Below are 20,011 nucleotides of genomic sequence, written 5' to 3' on the forward strand. Positions count from 1 at the left end.
AGTATAATTTTTCCTAGTCCTTAAGCCACACCTCTTGCCACCTGTGTTCCCTTTACCATGGAGGAGCCAGAAGCAGGTAGCCTGGGCATAAGGGAGGGCCCAGCAGAAACTGACCATTTCCCACATTCCCTCCTCACCAAGGGATTCCAGGCTGAGTGAAGCAGGCAAGCCACAGTGTACCTACTGCATTCATTGTTTTCAACATACTCCTGGCATTTGCCAATCCATTCGCTTCGGTTACACCTGCATTTCTTTTTTGAGACAGAAATTATTCATCAGCTAGTATTAAAATATAAGGTTTTGCCTTTAAACGTTTTCTGCTAATGGTTGATACATCGTTCTGAAGCAGTAATCAGACACAGGCATATCTACAAAATGGAAGAAGAATTCCACTTCACCGACAATCCTGTCCTCCAACATAAGTAGCTCAGTGTCTCAGTGAATTTATATAATCCTTGATAGGTTTTTGTCCCTGTTGGTAGGTTTTTCAACAGTATATTTGTAGTAGGTTAAATATGGCTACAAATTCTTTGTTGCTGCTCCCAATGAGAGATGAAGTCTAATGTTTGACCAATAGAATGTGGCAGAAGTGACATCCTAGGACTTTCTGAGGGTTGAAACCTGCAGCTTCTGCCTGGGACTCTGAGAATACTTTCTGGGAGTCCTGAGCTGCTATGTAAAAAGTCCCATGACTCTGTCCATCGTGTTGAAGAGATCATGACATATAGGCACTGTGATCACCCCTCATAGTTAAGGCTGGTCTTCCAGCCACCTTACCAAGGTGCCAGGTGTGTGAAACTGTCTCGGACTCTCTAGAACAGCCTGTTCTTTGGCTGAACACTGACAAGTGGCTCCGTCAAGGCCATGTGGAACAGAACAATCACACAGCCATGCCCTGCTTAAATGCCTGAGATGTAATGATGGTTAAGTCACTAAGCTTTGAGTAGTTTGTTAAGCAGCAAGAAATAACTGCAACAGTAATACAGGGGAAATAATGTATTTTGGAGTCAGATCTGGACTCAAATTCTAGCTTCATTATTTATTATTATGTGACCACGTTGTAACATGATCTTAACAAGTTACGTAGCTTCTCCTAGCCTCATTTTCCTCCTGTGCAAGACAGAGTTACTTAAATCTACCTCCAGCCTCCTCATGAAGGAAAGAGAAAGAGAAAGGAAAAGTGGAAAGGAAAGAGAAAAACACAAGAGTGTGGCACATGCGGGTGTTCCTCTTTTCAGCCTCTTTTTCAGGCTGCCTTTTTTTCCTCTTTTCAGCCTCACCACAGCCTGTTCTCTGTGCTTCCTGGGATGCCCAGAGAAGGGAATGTGGCAAGCCAGTACCACCTGCCTCTGCTTCCCTCAGGACTTTCTTCTCTTCTTTTTCCCAGCCACTCATGGCCACAGTTGATAAAACCCACCACTTAGGATGTGGGGAAAAGTGTAGAATTCTAAAAGCATACTCCTCATAAAATGACTGTGGACCCTTGCTCTAATATATATATATATATATATATATATATATATATATATATATATATATATATATTATTTACTTGACCTTTAAAAAATTTATTGACTTGGGGCACCTGGGTGACTCAGTTGGTTAAGCATCTGATTTTGGCTCAGGTCATGATCTCACGGTTCATGCGTTCCAGCCCCACATGGGGCTCTCCTGTCAGCAAGGAGCCCACTTGGTTCAGATCCCTTGTCCCTACCTCTCTCTGCCCCTTTCCCACTCGTTCTCTCTCTCTCTCTCTCTCTCTCTCTCTCTCTCTCTCTCTCTCTCTCTCCTGCCCCTTACTCTTTCTACAAAAAGTTGCTGACTTGAATACTTACTCTGCTTTAATAAAGAATCAGGGAAGGAAATGTAGAGGGAAAAGGGAGTTACAAAGAAAACTGAGTTTAAAAAAAAGTTTCCTTGTAGTCTCTCATCAGTTTTTGTCTAAAGCTATCAGAAGCAGAAGGAATAGGGGCTCTGTATGCCCGTGGTGGGGGTGGGATTGTTGTAACCAGGAAGTAGAAGTGGCTGACAGGCGGGGGCTCTTTCTCCCTTGGCCAGTCATCACCCAGCTACAGCACCAGGTACAGCAGGTACAGCAGGTGCCCATCCATGCACCTGGGCGCCTCTGCAGAGGCTCCAGAGAGGAGGCTTAGAAACGGAACTTGAATGATTCAAACACCCTAAGCTGCTCATACTTTCAAAGCCTTTGTCACATTTAGTTGGAACGGTTAGCTGAAATGGGAAATTTATGAGCTCATACCATCCTTGCTTCTATAATTCTAACAGTGTTCTACTGTACACAGCAAGCCACAAAGAATCTCCCTTTCTCCCCTGCCTGCAGTTATTTTCATAAGCTTTTCCTTTAAGAAACTCACTTCTAGACTTTGAGCCAGGACTTCCCTATTTTGTTTTCCACACTCCCCTCTTTGCCCTTATACCCGTCTCCGACATCTTTGCATTGCAGACACCTGTGGGATATAATTCACTGCTGTCTTGTCCATTAGGCCCTAACTGGAGGTTTAGATGCCTGCTCCTTCTTTGCATGTTTGTAAATACAAGTTCCTTCAGAAGTTGAACTCTCTAGTTAGTCAGGGATTCTGTCCAGGAAATTCTAAACACTTGGATCTCAGGCCAGGATTAGTTCATGGCCAAATAACTGATGTAGCTAGTATTTGTATGTGTAGTGTTTATAAAGCATTTTTGAAGTCAGGCTTATGTAAACCTCACAATTCTCCAGTGAGGCAGGACGTAATCCCATTTAATGGAGGAAAAACTGAGATTTGGAGAAATTATGCCCAAAGTCATACATAGAGCTACCAAGGGACAGAGCTGGATCTTAAATCCATGTTGTTTGGTCCCACATTCAGTGTTCTCTCACCTTTTCATTCTTCTTTCTGATTATGATTGACATTATTAACTAACTCTTTTCCTGTCCTGGGGGTGGATTTCCAAGTAGGCAAGCATGATCTTTTCCCACCACAACACCCTGGATTTTGGCTGAAGAACTAACTGCAGGGCACTGAGCCCACACAGATTATTATCAACTCCACTGTCCCCATCTTCCAACCAATTTTCCATGAGGTTTTACAGAGTATTAGAAGTTACCATTTGTGGAGTTCATTCTAGAACACCAGGCCCTTTACACAGGTTATCCCTTTAATCTTCATACCAGCTAAGATCTTCCCATTTTGCAGATCAGGAGACTGAGGCTCAGAGAGGCTAACGAGTTGTGGAGCTGAGATTCAAGCCTGGCCCTTGACATAAGTCCTGGGCCTCCTGCTCCCTTCTTGCCCATGCTGCTCCCAGCCCCAGGTCCCTGCTCTTCCTGCCATGGGAAACAGGGAACTGGACTTTTTAGCTCTGTCCTCAGAGGCTGGTGTCTTCAGGGACCAAGGGAGAGCAGGGTTCTAGTGAGGGATGGCAGAGAGGGGTACAACACTGGACAGACCCAGGTGGCATTGTTCACTGCAAGCTGCTAAGGGAGCTTGGATAGAAGGCCCCTTGGGGAGAAGTGTGATCCAGTCCCCCTACATGGCATGCCACATGCTCATGATGTGGTTCACGGGATCATTCCCCCGAGATGAAGGGTCTATTTGTAAATTTATATCTTTCTCATTTTCTGAGGGATCTGTGTTCCTGCCCTCCCCAAACTCCTCCTCCTCTGTATCTCTGTGTGTCTGTAGGAGCCAAGAAACACATTTGTCCTCTTGAGAGGGAAGAGGCTGTTATAACAATGTGAAAATGGGTGGCCATTATCCCTAACTAGGGACTAGATTACCAAAACAACAAGTTCGTAAGGAAACCTCAGGTGACCAGTCTTCAGCAGCTCACTCCCCCACAAGTGGTCACCCAAACTAAGCAGGAAGTCTGAAATGGTTTCTGAAGACAGGTCTCAAGCTTTGTCCATTTTCCACCACAGGCCTGTGTGAGAAATCTTCAGCAGACTCTTGAGTTTCATGAGGAAATTCTTTATTTAGCAAGGATAGTTTGAAGTGAACTGTTCCCATGAGCAGGTTTTGCTGTGGTCCAGATTCTACCCATAGCGATTTCTAAGCAAGAAGATCAGCACAGCAACAATTAGGCCAATCACAAATAAATCCCAGTATGGTCCAAGGGTGTTGTCCAATTTCATCCATTTCCAACACATCGTAAACTGCTGGAAGAGACATTCTGTCAAAACAAATCCAAGCCTCCCGCTCCATACACAACCGTCATCTCCTTCCATCCCACCATTCAAAAACTGCTCATTGGAGTTTTCAGAGATTTGGGGCCTATCTGAGACAAACTTACCTTAAAAAACAGGATATCCTGGAGCACATGCACAGTTTCCAGTTTCATGAGGGCAAAGAAAACAGGTATGTGAGCATCTGGGCTTGTTTGAGCAGCCATATCATACAATCTCCTGGCCAAGTGAATGTCCTAGAAATAGAAGAATAGCCCTGACTCATTAAGTCCAGATTCCTTAGGGGTAATGAAATGGAAGCCATCACTTGAAATATTGTTATTTATCTTTGGTAGCCCACCACCTCCCCCATCCCTGGCAAGGCAGTCATGTCCTAATCCTTGGAACCTATGAATATGTTATGTTACATGGCAAAGGGGACTTTGAAAATGTCATTAAACCTAGAGATCTTAAAATAGATTATCCTAGATTATCAGGGTGTACTACATATTATCACATACTACATATTATCACATCTGGGTGTACTACATATTATCACATAAACACAGTTTTCTCAAGGCTGAGGTCAGGAGAGAAAGTCAGATATGGCAGAAGTACAAGTTGTAGCTTCTAGATTTGGGAAGGGCTCAACTCACTTGTTGGAGGGCCTCGTGGAAAGAATGAGAAGGAATGTGGGCAGTCAGCGAGGAAATGGGACCCTCAGTCCTACAGCATAAGAAACTGAATATGCCCAACAACCTGAGTGAGCCTGGAAGCGATTCTTCCCCAAAGCTCCCAGTAAGGAACACAGACTGACTTTAGCCTGTGAAACTACACAGGATGGGTCAAGCTCACCTAGACTTTTGAACCAGAAATCATGAGATAATAAATGTGGTTGTGGGGTGCCTGTGTGGCTCAGTCGGTTAAGTGACCGACTTGCTTTTGGCTCAGGTCATGATCTCATGGTTCGTGAGATGAAGCCCTGCATTGGGCTCAGCGTGGAGCCTGCTTAAGATTCTGTCTCTCTTGCTGCCCCTCTCCCTTACTTGTGCACACTCTCTCTCTCATAAATAAAAGTTAAATTAAGTAATTAATTAACGTGAGTTGTTTTAAGCCACTAAATTTGTGGTAGTTTATTATGGCTATAACATAGAAACTAACACTTAGAAAACTAACACAAAAAGCTTTCTTGGATACTGCGGGGCCAGACCTTAGATACGATTCCAGTTAAAGAAGTAGAACACTAGATGCCAACAGTCCAGCTCCCCCAAACAAATAACAATACAGATACTAACAAGCATTTAAAATTCCTAGTTTTCTTTATAGTACTTTTCATACCTGAAGTTACAGAATTTGCTTGGTCATCTGTCCTTGTCCTCAAGGACCTGGACTACCCCTCACTTGCCAGTGCCTAATGGAATGCCAAGTACATAGCTTCTCTCTGATAATACTTATAGAATGAATGAATGAACTTTTTACTTCTCAGGCTGGAATTTTGATTCCTCAAATTACTATATTTTTAGGGATCTTTTCCCACCATTAAATTATGCCATGGCAGGTAAATTTCTTTTCTTTAATTTTCACCTACTTGTGGCTTTTTATTTGTTTGCTTTACTTTTGCTTGATTTCCCAGAGTAGTGAAAAAGCTAAGTAGTGTTGTTCTAACTAAGTAGAAGTGCCTTGGGCCAGTCCCATTATTGTACTTTACTGGGTGCCTCTGGATTCGTTTCAAAAGGATAAGAAGAGAGATTTTCACAAACTGTGTTTATCTTGCATCTCTTTGTCCTCCCTGTCTTCCAAACCTCCATTACACAGAGTGCAGTAGTTGTGAATCCCTGCGGCCCCTGCTAAACCCATGTTTTGGGTGGTATTCTCTCAGCTGTGTTCTGCTTGTTATTTCTCAAATTTTTCCCAAAGCTTTGTGGTCTTGTAAATTGATTTGTTGGAGAAAGAGGAATGTTCTTGCTAAAAACTTAAAATGCAAGAGACTGTTCTGAACAAATCTTCCTGGCAACAGAGAAAATGAATGTTGTAAAAACTCTAATTTGTGTCTCTAATTCCAACAAATTCAGTGGGTGTTCTTTTGAAAGCACCCTGCAGATTATAAAGGCTGTGTCACCCCCACACATGAAAGGCATATTGACTTTAATAGGGCATTCAGGGAACAAAAGCATTTGTCAATATCTCAAGCATTCATTCTTATTTGAAACAGGCAATAGTTATTAATTTATTTCTTCAGGCACAAACATCACAATTCAGTTGCTTAGTTTGAAATAAAAAATAGCAAGAAGTACCATTAAGGTGGGATAAGCACCCTCCTTACCCAGGGGCCTCACAATTCTCAGTGGGGGTGGGGTGGGACATGAAAGTCTTTCTTAAAAATTCCCAGAGAAAGAAATTCCTGAACCCACTGGTTAATTAGGGCAACCCATATAAAAGAGATTTTATTAGCTGATTCTAGAAAAGGCTCCTTGTTCTTTGATCCTTATTAGGAAGAAATCCAAGTCATTCATACAAAAAATTCCCTTTCAAAAGTGTTTTGATGATGGCCAGGGTTCATTAAATAAGTCCATTGCACACCCAATCCACTTACATTTAACTTTCCTGTGATACATTTGAGCTTATTTTGCTTTAAATTCAATGATTGAGGAGATTATGTAAACCGATCTGCAGTCTCTTGTTAAATAATGTGTTTCCAAGTAAAATATCAGGTTTGCCAAAATATTGCCCAATGTTCATATGTTCAAAATAGCTTCTTATAATTCAAAAATACAGAATTCTCCAGGAATAAAGTATCTGGTTTATGAAAATTGTTCATATACACGATGCAGGAGTTTGCTAGCCCTGAATCTTTGGGTGACATCAAAAACTTCTTATACCAGGACAGAGGTAGATTTTTTGAATAGTTTATTCTTGTTTTCTAACTATAAATATACCATATACTAATGGGAGAAAACTTTGAAAACATAGAGCTGAAAAAAGTATTAAAAACCCACCTACAATTTCACTGTACATAGATAAGTACTGGTAATATTTTATACACATCCTTCCAGCATTCACATATATATATATATATATATATATATATATATATACACATATATATATATATACATATATATACATATATATATGCATATATATATACACACATATATATATATTCAAATATACATACTTTTAGGAATTTTTCAACTTGCACAATATTTTGTCTTCTGCTTTCTTAATCTAACAATATATTTCAAACAACATACTATGTCCTAAGATATTGCTTTAGTCTATAATATTTTTATTTTTAATAGTTGCATAGTATTTCATAATAATGGCTAATGCTTATTAAATACTCATATTGCGTGCCAGTTACCACCATCATTTATTTTAACCTCATGACAATTACATAGAGCAGATGATATTTACTATAAAGATGAAGAAACTGAGGCACAGAGAGTTTAAGTCAGTTACCTAAATTCATGTCACTTATAAGTGGCAGAACTGACATTCACATCCAGATGGTCTACTTCTAGCCTGCTCACTTAGTCACTGGGCCATAAAATACATACTACAGTGGTGTACTACCATGTGATAGTTTACAGAGCATGTCTTCTATTTTGAAGCAGTTTGTTTGTTTGCTTGTAGGATTTTTTTTCCTGTAATAAATAAAGTTATCCACACATAACTATTTTGCACATTTCTGATTATTTTATTAGGTAATAAGCCATTTATTTCAAGAGGAGTTATGGCCATTTTAAAGAGATGTGTGTTTTGTCCTGTCATATTTCTGAGAAGGCCATTTTAAATATCTAACTTGAACTTGTCCTTTCCAGAAAATAATTCTATTCTGGTGTTTAAATCTTCAGCTCTAACACTCTATAAGTGGTCAGACCAGACAAATGAGAAGTGAAAATACCTCGTGTCATAATTGCTCTTATTTTTGATAGGTTTATTTATAATTTATTCAGTAGATGTGGTTTTGTTTTCTTTGTAGGATCCCAAAAATGTGTTATCTGGTAGGTCTAACTATATATACTGGAAACTCATCTGCAAAGGCTACTTCCTCCCCTCCTTTTGTCTTAATTTAGGATAGATTTCTTAGTCCTTATCTTAAAACATACCTGCTTTCTTCCATTAAAGAAATTTGTCATGTGTTTCTTATAGTCCATGTTATAAAATCATTTTAGAACAAGACCTGGCAGTACTGATCCTTCCACCTGAATTCACTGTTCCCTCTTTAACATTTTCACACTACTTTATTTGTGTGAGCATCCAATAGTGCCTTTTTAGGCTTTCACTATAGCTATGGACATATCTCTTCCATAGTAGGCTATGAGCTTTTTGAAGGTTGTCTTGTTCTTATATCCCTAGAATGAAGCACATTGCTTCCCGACACAAAATAAGCACATGAAAATATTTGAGCGAATAAATAAGTGAAGAAAAGCAAGTCACAGTGCCATGGTAGTTTAGAAGCAGATGCGGATATGTTTCAAATCTGGGGGCTCATTGAAGGGTTCATGGAGGAGATGATAATGGAACTATTCTTGGAAAAACTCAGGGGTCTTTAATGGTCAAAACTGTGGGAGAAGATCATTCTAGCAAATGGGGTGACATGATCGAAAGTCAGGAGGGTTAAGTTCAAGGTCTCTAGTTGGGAGGGAAGGAAAAGTAGCCTAGAAGATATATAGGGGAGTAGGTAGGTTATGTCAAGGTAGGTTTGAATGCCAGACTAAGAAGTCTGGACTTCATTAAGCAATACAAAGTCAATAAGATCATTTTATTTTTGTTTGTTTGCTTGTATTTTTTTTTCTCTGTGTGTGCATGGTTTTTGGAGGAGTGAGGTGGAGGAGAAACAGTATCAGAGTTGTATTTTATAAAAAATAACATGGTACTGCTCTGTTAGATGGATTATGTATTAACTAAGGTAATGCTAACACCTGTAACAAATAAACCCCCAAATTTCTTTTTTTTTAATATGAAATTTATTGTCAAATTGGTTTCCATACAACACCCAGTGCTCATTCCAATAGGTGCCCTCCTCAATGCCCATCACCCAAACCCCCAAATTCCAACAGGGGTATTCCTGGTTGGTAACTGAGAGGCCCACCCTCCTTCTACTATGTGATTCTGCCATCCCTTAGAGCCTCTATAAGTTCTGCATCTAACAAATGGAAGGGGAAAGAGACTAAGGAGAAGCTCCATCTACTTCTTAGCCGCCTTAGCCCAGAAATGACACCCTTCATTTTTATTTCTGTCCCATTGGTAAGAACTAGTCACAAGGATGAAAGGGAGCTGGGAAATGTAGTCTCTGACTAGAAGACACATGTCAGCAACAAGTCCTCCCCGTGAATTGGAGATAATATATCTTTGGCAGACACAGTTTTCTCTGAGCAGATTTAAAGGAAGAACAGTAGAATGGAAGACGACAGAGAAGACTTTATAACAAGCCTGAATGAACAGAAATGCTGGCCTGAACCAGGATACAGACAGAAGGAATGGGCAGGAGGGGATGGGCAAATCATTTTGTTCATGGTTAAATTTCTGAAGTACTTCTGAATCAAGCGTAAATTGAGACATAGTTGCATAACAACTTGTGAGCTGAGTGCTTGTATTTCTAAATTAGTTCAGGTCCTCTCCTAGTTCTTCCTCAGGCATTATTTTATATTCCCACAACAATGGTGCAGCCAGTCTTGGCCCACAGTTTAAGTCAAGGAGCTCACTGAGCTTAATTCGAAGTCATAAATTGGGTAATGAGATGCTTCTCAGTGAAGCTATTAGGATTAAGTCACCTACATCACCCAGTCCCGATGCCCTTTCCTAAAGACAGATGAGGACAACAATGACCCATATTTTTATACTGATTTACCACAGGTTGATTTATACCTCACTTCCTTCTCCCAGAGAGTTTTGGTTTACAAACCCTTTTTCGGTTCTCAGAGAAATCCTGGTAATGATATTATACTTATCTTTCCTGCTGGTTTGCATGAGGACTAACTAATAAAGAGGATTGTGAAGTGCCCTGCTGAAGAAATGCTTAATTACTTGATGACTTAAATGCTGTGAAAGTCTGTTCTAATTGCTTTGCTTTCATTAACCATCGCCCGAACAAGCTTCAGCTTTTTAATTATCAGAATATTTATTTTAAGGATTAGAAAAGGTGGTATCTCCTTGTTAATTTGACTATGAGATGGCAAGATTAATAAAGTTTGCCCCTGGGTACTTGGTTATTATTTTTTGAATTGCAAAACAGAAGAAATTAATAAAGACAAAAGAGAAATGGCTCCTCACCAACTAAACCTAAAATTCCTCTGTCCGGATCTAAGTTCAGCTCTGCTTCTTATTTTTTGTTTACAATTTTTTATGTGTAGAGACTTTCTGTAGGAAAAAATACACCTGTGACTGTGAGAAAGGATCAAAATGAACAAACTACCTGTGATTTAACAGGACCTGGATAGGAAGGAACAGAACTATGTCCAGAGACAAATTACAAAGTTTCTTCTAAATGTATGAAATGTATGTCTTGACAGCTGCTGCTTGACATAGTGAAGAAAGTGACTGGGAGAGAGGCTAGCGGTGACTCCAAGGAAGAAAACCAGACCTTCTGATACAGTGGGCCATCTGGGCTCTGGTAGGCAGTGTCCTCTCTGGTGCACAGTTGACCCTGTGTCATCCTTGCCCCCAGGCTGTTAAGGCAAAATGGTCTCATTGTGGTGAGGATAAGGCTGTCATGGGGACCAAGTCCTTAAATCACACAGGACAGGTGAGCTAATTTGAATTTAACCCATAGAGTGGGGTCATTTTTATCCGTGATACACACAGTGCTCCTTTCACCTTTACTGTTACATTTTGCATGAGGAATGATGAATAAAAGCTTTAATCTTACTGAAACTTTACTTAGCAGTCACGCAAATTCTCTTCTGATCTAACTAACAGTTATTCCATATGCTGACTACAAAGCCCCTTCACAAAGGCTTATTTTTTATTTCAAAGCCTGGGGAGGGGAGGTATCATTGTTCTGTTTTACAGATGTGGATGATGGTTAAAAGGGAGTGGGGTGTGGCTAAATGACATCTGAAGAATCTTCTGATTTAGCTATTTGATCTCATTTTATAAACACAGGAAGCCTGTACCTGCTAAGGATGGGGAAAACAGACTGAATTTGGATTTGACAGTCTTTCTACTGCTTAGGGTTCTGGGGCTGATGGAAAGTGATCAGTCAAAAAGCAGGTCACAGGGAGAGCTCAGGAAGGCAGGGATCTGGATTGTTGGTGCTTGAATATGAAGCCGTTGGATGTTGCACAGTGCACAATTAGCAGATAGGAAATTCCCCACCAATAATTCTCAACTACTAGCACAATTGGAAGAAAGAAGAAAGCATAGAAAAGCAGATAACCCCTTCATTATTTGGCTCTCAAAATGTAGCCAGAAGTGTAAATACTGATACAAAATATATACTCGAATAGTAAGAATGACTCAGTGCAGGGCCCACTCTTTCAAAAACATAGGGTCAGACAGGCCTGGGTTCAAATTCTGACTCCCCCACCAATGAGTTCTGCAAATTCGGTCGGTGACTTAACCTCTCTGCACTTTGGTTTCCTGATGCATACAATGATGACACTGATAGGACTTCTCTCATTTATTGAGTGGTTGTGTGATTTAAATGGCATAGTATATATAACACACCAATGCCTGGCTATTACTTTCATTATTGATATTTAATACACCTTTCTCACTGAGTCAGAACCCAATGCCATCTTTAATTACACTTACCAAGGGATTTACCCAATATCTCCTTGTAGTGTTAGTTCTCTTTCTTAATAAATATGCCTTATATCCTCAAGTTAAGTATAGCCTTTGAAGGATGGAGATCCATTTTTTTAGGATTCTCCAGAGTGCTCAGCACTGTGTCATGTACATAGTGGGTGATTTATAAGACATTTCTGGATCAATGTCACCTTGGTATCCAGCTCTGACCTCAGTCCCACTCTCTCCTTGTTTACTGAAAGCTTGAGAGTCAATGGAAATTTTAATGGAAAAAGGCCTGGGGTGTAAGGGAGTGGAGGCAGGACCCACTAGTATAGCTGGGAAAAGTGTGAAGTTATGAATCTAATTAGCCGAGACTAGATTTATTTCAACTTGCTGGTTATGTCTTTGCGCATAAATGGAGAACATAATTTCCTCCTCATAGGGTTCACATTAGGGTAAGTACTATGTGTTGGTATGGGGGGAGGGACTCAGCAAATGTTGTCTTTTCCTTGCTTCCTCTACACTGATGACATCAATGAATTTAAAAACATTTACAAATGTTCCCTTCCCATTCAGCTGCCATTACTAGGTTTGGATTATTAACAACACAATTACCTTTGTGATACCTAAGCCATGTTCATACATATAGGCCAGATTAAACATGGCTTGAGCGCTGTGGTATTTGTCGGCTGCAATGCTGTAATGTGTGGCTGCTATTTGATAGTCCTTCTTAGTCCCGTAGCCATAGTAATGGTAATCTCCAATTTTTACTCTAGCGAATGCATTGCCTGATAGAGATATTAGAAAGAGAAGAAAAAGAACTCCAATGATTCACATACAGTTCCTAGTAACTCAACTTGATGATAATATACATAGAAAAAGAAAAACAAAAGACTCAATATCCTAGAATCAAGATTAGATATAACTTATGGATATAAATTATAATGCTCATTGTTAGCTGTCTTCCTTGCAGGATAACTCCCATGGTATAGTACAAATGTTCATTCCTAAAGAATAAAAATTATGAATTTTACCTTTTAAGTTCATTTTGTGAAGGTAGGTCAACTCTTGAAAAACTAGATCCTACTCCTCCAGTTCTCAAACTTCACCCCTGAAGCTGTGTTCTCCTGCATCACCCATGTCTCCCTCTTTCCTAGATTAGTCCTGTCAGTCATTTAAACACACTTTGGTATCTTCTATGAATGAAAACAAATCCTTTCTTTATCCCATGGTGTGTCCTTTTAACTACTCCCCATTTCTCTGTTCCCTTCACACTCAGCCTTTCCAAAGTGTGTTCTATACTCAATGTCTCCAAAGCTGCACCTCCCACATACTCTTAACCCACTCCAATCTGGCTTCTGCCCCTCTCCATGGAACTGCCACTTAAAGTGGTTGGTAACCTCCATGCAGCCAAACCCATTGGCCACTTCCCTGTCCTCATCTCATTGGACCTATCTGCCCAAGAACTTTCCTCTCTTGACACCAGTGACATCTCATTCTTTGGGTTTCTCTCCTGCCTCATCAGCCTCTCCTCTTTTAAAAAAAAAAAAAAAAATTTTTAACATTTATTCATTTTTGAGAGACAGAGCACAAGCTGGGGAGGGGCAGAGAGAGACGGAGACACAGAATCCGAAGCAGGCTCCAGGCTCCGAGCTGTCAGCACAGAGCCCGACGTGGGGCTCGAAATCATGAACTGTGAGATCATGACCTGAGCCAAAGTCAGATGCTCAACCGACTGAGCCACCCAGGCGCCCCAGCCTCTCCTCTTTAGACACTTGCCTGACTCCTCCTCCACCCAGCTTCTAAATGTTGGAATATCAAGGATTTATTAGTTAAATCCTTCTTCTCCTTTCTTCTCTTCCTTCTTTTCTCTTCTTTCTCTCCCACCCTCCTCTATCTCAACTCTTTTTCTAGGTGATCTCAATTAGTGCCATGCCTATCTTGATGTTTACTCTTCCTGAATTTTATCTACAGTCCTGTCTTTCCCCCAAGCGCCCGACTCTTCTAATCACCTCTTTGACTTCCCTGCTTGGATCCCAAAATATTCAGTGGAGATTCCTAACACGCTGCTACCTCCCTCCCTCAAACCAAACCAACCCAACCCAAATAATCAGTTTCTTCCCAATCACAGTGCTAGCATCACTGTTCAGGCACAAATTTAAATTAGTTATTCCTAATTGTTTTCCCCTCCCTTCCATTATAGAATCCATTAGCAGGTCCTGTTGGTTCTACTCTCAAACACACCTGTTTCTTGCTGTCTCCTCCACCACCTAGTTGAAGCCTGGAATACTACAATATCTTCCAAACTGTTCTTTTGTTTCCAGTTTCCAATATATTCTCCATACAACAGCCAGGATGATTTTTTTAAAATATAAAGTCAAATCATATTATTCCCTTGTGTTAACCCCCAAAGTGCTTCACTTTGCACTTGGAATAATATCCAGACTTCCTAGCTGACCTAGAAGTTGTGCTTCATCTGCCTTTTCTGCCTCCCTGACTAGCCTCATCACATGTTACTTTCTCAACATGCTCTAGCTTTCTTAATTTTCCTAATACTCCTTCAAAACATCAAGCTCATTCTTGCTTCAGGACCTCCGCATTAAGATTCTTCATGCCTGTCTGCCTGGCATGTTTGGACTTCCTCTGACTCTTCATGTGTCTGGTTTCTCATTATTCAGACCTCACTGCAAATGTCATTTCCCTCCTAGAGGCCTTCTCTGACTACTGTGTCTAAAGCATTGCCTCAGCCCGCCACTCTGGGAGTTATCTATCTCACCTCCATGGTTTATTTTCTTCACAGCATATATCGCTGTTATTTTATTTGTTTAGTCTCTCTCTCCTTCATGAATTTATTTTCTCTCTCTCTCTTATGAGGACAAGAACTTTGAAGGTCTTGATCACTGATTATAGTCCCAGACTTAGAATGATACTTGACAAATATTTATGGAATGAATGGACAAACATGGTAGGAAACTTTTTAGAAAATGCTTTCTCCAAATGTTATATAATTTAGAATCTTACTTTCCAACAAATTTGGATATAAGCAGGAGTAGAAAAAAATTCACGTGACTTTTAAGATATGAGACTTCAATCTTTTGAAGACCACAACTTAGTGATGACCTTTGGGGATCCATGTTTCCATTCACTAGGAAAATGTTGATTGAAAAGATGAGGGAATGTTAACTAGGACATCCATCTCAGGTGTGGCTAACCCCTCTAGTACAGTCTAGACTTTCATGGAAAAGGAGAAAGCACCCTGTGCAGTATGTTCTCAGGTGTATACTTAAGGGCTATAGGACTCCTCCATCCCAAATTTTCTCCATATTTGGCCTACTGCAATACCTAAAATCCTTTGCAATTGATTCCTTTGGATACTGAAGTTCTCTTAATCTTCTAGAATCCTCTATTGGATTCTAATGTAATACCATGACCCATCTTTAGCTCTGAGTAGAGGTATCATTATAAAATTCTTAAGCTGCCAAAGACATTAGTTAATAGGCTTTGCTTCCCAGGTGCTTCAAAATATACAGGTAGATGAGGGGTGCCTTGGTGGCTCAGTTTGTTAAGCATCTGACTCTCGATTTCAAGAGGCTCAGGTCATGATCTCATGAGTTTAAGCTCCACTGTCAGTGCGGAGCCTGCTTTGGATTCTCTTCCCCACCCTCTGTCCACGCCCCCTTCAAAATAAATAAATAAACTTTAAAAAATGTACAGGTATCTGGGGGGAAGTCCTTATAGAAATGCAACCCAAGAGAAGGGATTGGAGGGACCCAGAGAGGCAAAAGTCCCTTGAAGCCCTAATGAGAAACCCACTTCATTTCTAATTTTGCCCAAAGCTGCCCTCCTTTGACCCTGAGATTCTTTCTGGGCTATAACCACAAACGGACAGGACTTCTATGTGTTTTCAAGCTTTAGAAGGGGTAGGCAGGACCTCTAAAATCTCTGAGAAGGAAGGCAGTGAACAGGCAGGTTCTCCAGAGGATTCAGCTCCACCCTAATTGGGGGGCTGACTGGGGGAATATAGTGACCCTGACAGGCTCTCAGGGGGTCACTTGACAGTGGGGAGGATTCCTCCTTGAATTTCACAGTCACAGCGTGGTGACTGGGTCCTGATGGTTCAGCGTTCTCTGCACACACTGCACCACCAGTGCTGATCAGAAATGTTCATTATTAGATTTCCTAACCTCAAGTGAGGTACAGCAGCCTCATCTCCAGAGACACTCATGCCTGACCTCTCTTGTGACACATAGTTAATTTTAGCAGCCTGACTTTTTTTTTATATTGGAGAATTCTGTTTAATATTAATGTCCCCTCATTTTCAATGTCTCTTTTCCTTGGTGCAATTTCCACACATTTCCTGGCTTGGAACAGGCCTGTATTTGTTGCAATTGAGCTGATTTGCCACAGCTGAGAGATTGCTGGTGTTGTTTCCCTACACCAAACAAGGTCTTTATTGCATTTTAGAAAACATACACTTTTCTTCTTTAGGGAATTTCTCACTAAAGTTGCATGGATGGCTTGCTGCTGGGTCACCTGCTCAGCTAGATCTGAGAAGGCACCCCCCATAACTTTTCCCCTCTGCCTCATATTAATATCAGTTGAGAATTTTTTTCATACCATTCACTTCTTATAGAAAAGAGGTGATTCGACCTCAGCATGAGACAATTTTAAGCAACTTAATTGGTAGTAAAATTGCTCTTTTATTGCATGAGACTTCCTCACATATTCAAATGCAGATAGAGCTTTGCAGCATCTGTTTGCTTTTAATAATGCCACCTGCCAATGCTTTCCCACCAGTGCTATTACACTTTCCTTATCACATGTGAATCCTGTAAGCGGAGCATGGGAACCCCGGGAATAGGGAGAGGATCATGATATTTGACTCTGGGTTTTGTTCTGTTTTGTTTTCTGATGCTAACATGTTAATAGTTATAATAAAGGTGTGAAGTTGGTGGTAATCATCAATGTGGCACTTCAAAAGAGACATCAAATGAGTCTTAAATCCATAAGTAATTTTACCTATAAATTCATTGAGACATAGGTCACTACTCAGAAAAAAACTCAGCAAATGTGTGACTGAAGCCAGAACAACAAAACTGGTTTCCTGAGTAAAATTGTCATATTTCAAACAATTGTTCTGGTGCCATGGAGACAGAGCCATAGAAAAATTTCTATTGTTTACTAAACCAGGACCTTGAGAATAACAAAGAAATTCCTGGAAATGACCTGTCAACCAAAGACTGACCCTAACATTGGTACAGTTTGAAATACCACCTTCTTGATATCTTGCTGATACACCCGAGAACTCGGCTGAAGCGAATCGATGACTAATAGTGGACAGAGACCAGGTACGTGCTTATTTTTATCTAGGTTCTATACCTTGAATGGCAGCTCGATTCCATAGGAGAAGTGCCATTGGATACATCTTCTCTTTTTCAAGAATTTTAACCTTTTCTAAAAAAAAGGAGAAATTTCATTAGGAAGGCTTAGAATACCCGTGTAGTAAAGTCATTTATGCATATGTATGATTGGGGAATTGCAGAGAATTTTAACTTATCTTACTAGATTCCAAAATGAATGCTGAATTGCTTTGAGCTACTTCATACCCCATTTCTGCAAGCAGTGCATACTGAACAAGAGAAGAATCTATATCACCATCCTTATAGGCAAAGTATGCTGTCAGGAATTTCTCAGCCCAGTGGCCTAGTTCACAGACACCTTTATAAAGCTGTATATGGAAAAAGAAATCAAGCAGACTAGTTAGCCAATATACTTCATCCCAGGTAAATGATGAATGAAGTCAATCTTCAGCTCCTGCTGGCTGGTCAGGCAAGGATTTCAGGTTTAAAGCACGGTTTTTTGAAAATTATTTAGGGTGAAGACATAATACCTTTAATAGGCACAGAGATTACAAGTGTGTATTTTTTGATCTTGAGCTGAAACTTCCGGAGGCTTATTTTAAATTTGCGTAATAAACTTTCCTGACTTAGAGGCTATTTGGCAGGACAAGAATACATCGACTTCTTTTTTTAAAAAAAAGGACTTTTCTGGGCACTACTACACTGCAAGGGTGAGTGATAAGGCCACAGCTGATGTGGAAAGGAGAGAATGAAGGGAAGACAGTGCCTGAGGGTGTAGGTGACATAACCACGAGGGAGGTGTGCAGAGCTCTGTGGGGACAAACGTCAACTTAGCTGAATAGCCCTTATGTAACCAAAAGAGGCTAGCCATACATAATTCATTAGGAAGTTGGCAAAGGAGCAAATCTAAAGATAGATTATTAGCTGGCAGCTTTTGAAATGAGTTTCAGAGGGGCCAGATTGCAACATGGAGGTATTTATATTGGTGCAGTGGAAGTGTTTAATAAATCAATGAAGGACATTAAAGTCCTAAAAGCTTTCTTTTGAAAAGTACATCACTGGCTCAGGCTGAAAGAATTCACCTTCTCAGCTGTCATCCAAATCCTCAAAAACCTAAGGGCCCTGCTTTCCGGGAAGCAGTGGGCTGCATTTTCTGGGCTAAATCAAGACTTTCATTACCCACAACTCTCAATCCCACTGAAGTGTCCAGTTGCCCCGGCCATTTGAGTGAAGGCTGAGACAGAGCTCCTTAACTGAATTCTGAGGTGAGCTCTGAACCTGATGAAAAGCCAAATGCAAGAGAGGAGGGATCATTTCTCTTCTTCCCTTTCCCAGCCTGAGTTTCATCACTGCTTTTCCTCCCTGGCAAAAGTCAGTGTTCACGCTGCCAACTGGGAGAGGTAATATCTATAAAATCATAGACACCAACAACTTAAGGACAGTTTCACCTCCTCTGTGTGATAAATGAAAAATACTTTAAAAACATCCCATTATTTACCTCCACAGCAGTTCTGCACGATCTTAACACTCCTGTTCCTGTTGCGTACATCTCGGCCAGATAATAAATGGCGAGGGGCTGCCCACTCTGAGATGCCAAGTAAAAATATTTGAAGGCAAGTTTATAATCCTTCCATACTCCAGAGCCAGCTGAAAATTAAAATTATTTTGAGACACCCCTCATTTGTGTTATTTTTTATATTATAATCTATGAATATAATGGTCATAGTGATGCCTTCTGTTTTAAATAAGAACCAACCAATCCATAGCCAACCAAAAGTCAAGCTGTTACAGATCCACTATTTGTAGGGGGGAAAAGCTGAGTTTGATTATAAGTAAGAATAAGGAAATTTATGTTCTTGACCCATTCAGAAATCTGAAGAAGGACTCTTTAGTCTCATGAAGATATCTCTTCAATACAACATACCTAAGATTAATAAAAGTAAACTAAGTGTGGTCTCTGAGTACCAGGGACAACAACCAGGATGTGGCTCACCATCCTTGTCCTTCCACACCAGAAGACCAGTGTAGTGCCTCCCTGTCATAACTATGGATTTTGGAGCAGGCAAATCCCAGCTCCAGGAGGCTCAACTCAGATTCAACTCATGCTTGGAGCAAGGAGAGGCATTTGGGACTAGGATAGAAAAAACAGCATACTCTCAGCAGCTGGGATTCATATCCTGGCTCTTTCATTATTCCTTTGTGAGTTGGGCACTTCTAGGCCCTTTATTTTCAAAAGGAGAGGCTTTCACTAGATGGTCCCTAAATTGTTTTCCAGCTGTTAACATTTCATAACCTTTAGAAGCGGTGCCACTAAGAGCAAAGGCTCTGGAGGCAGATCACTTGGGCTTGAATTACCAGTTCCACTAACTGCGTAATCTTGGGCAAGCTCTTGGACCTTAATATGGCTCAGTTTGCTCATCTATAAACTGTAGGATACCCCCTAGATGTGCTGATAGGACTAAATGAGTAAATGCACATAAAGACTTAATAAACACTAGCCATTACTATTTCTCTTATTTTAGAAGCTTGAGTTATCTGATGGATCCTGGGCCTGCAACTTGTAATGAGCCAGAAGAACAAGGCCATCTTAGGCAACTACCCAAGACAAGTACAAAACAGGCCATCTCCTTGGGCTACTAAAGAAAATGCCAGCAGATGTTGCAGTCTGCTGCTACCCTAGCTCTACCTCGGAAAGGAAGGACTTATGGGGATACTCAGGTATGGTCAGATCTCTTGGTACTTGTTTTGGGCA

The 20,011-nt window shown here is 40.5% G+C and overlaps 1 protein-coding gene across 5 annotated transcripts in view; it reads right to left on the reverse strand.

Moving 5' to 3' along the window:
* Positions 1 to 3,952: 3,952 nt before the first annotated feature.
* SEL1L2 (SEL1L2 adaptor subunit of ERAD E3 ligase) overlaps positions 3,953 to 20,011 on the reverse strand; it is a 122,518-nt gene continuing 106,459 nt past the window's right edge. For 3 of the 5 annotated variants that reach the window (XM_045445350.1, XM_045445346.1, XM_045445349.1), the window contains exons 15-20: positions 18,758 to 18,906; positions 17,462 to 17,627; positions 17,279 to 17,353; positions 12,515 to 12,687; positions 4,291 to 4,419; positions 3,953 to 4,156 (exon numbers count right to left, since the gene is read on the reverse strand). In XM_045445350.1, coding sequence (XP_045301306.1) covers positions 4,034 to 4,156; positions 4,291 to 4,419; positions 12,515 to 12,687; positions 17,279 to 17,353; positions 17,462 to 17,627; positions 18,758 to 18,906 — 815 coding nt within the window. In that variant the 3' untranslated portion in view covers positions 3,953 to 4,033. Of the gene's footprint in view, positions 4,157 to 4,290; positions 4,420 to 9,221; positions 10,837 to 12,514; positions 12,688 to 17,278; positions 17,354 to 17,461; positions 17,628 to 18,757; positions 18,907 to 20,011 lie in introns of those variants that run through there. The other 2 variants (XM_045445347.1, XM_045445348.1) reach the window with 2 other exon arrangements.

Source organism: Leopardus geoffroyi, chromosome A3 (genome assembly GCF_018350155.1).
Source record: "Leopardus geoffroyi isolate Oge1 chromosome A3, O.geoffroyi_Oge1_pat1.0, whole genome shotgun sequence".
In the NCBI taxonomy this organism is placed as follows: Eukaryota; Metazoa; Chordata; class Mammalia; order Carnivora; family Felidae; genus Leopardus; species Leopardus geoffroyi.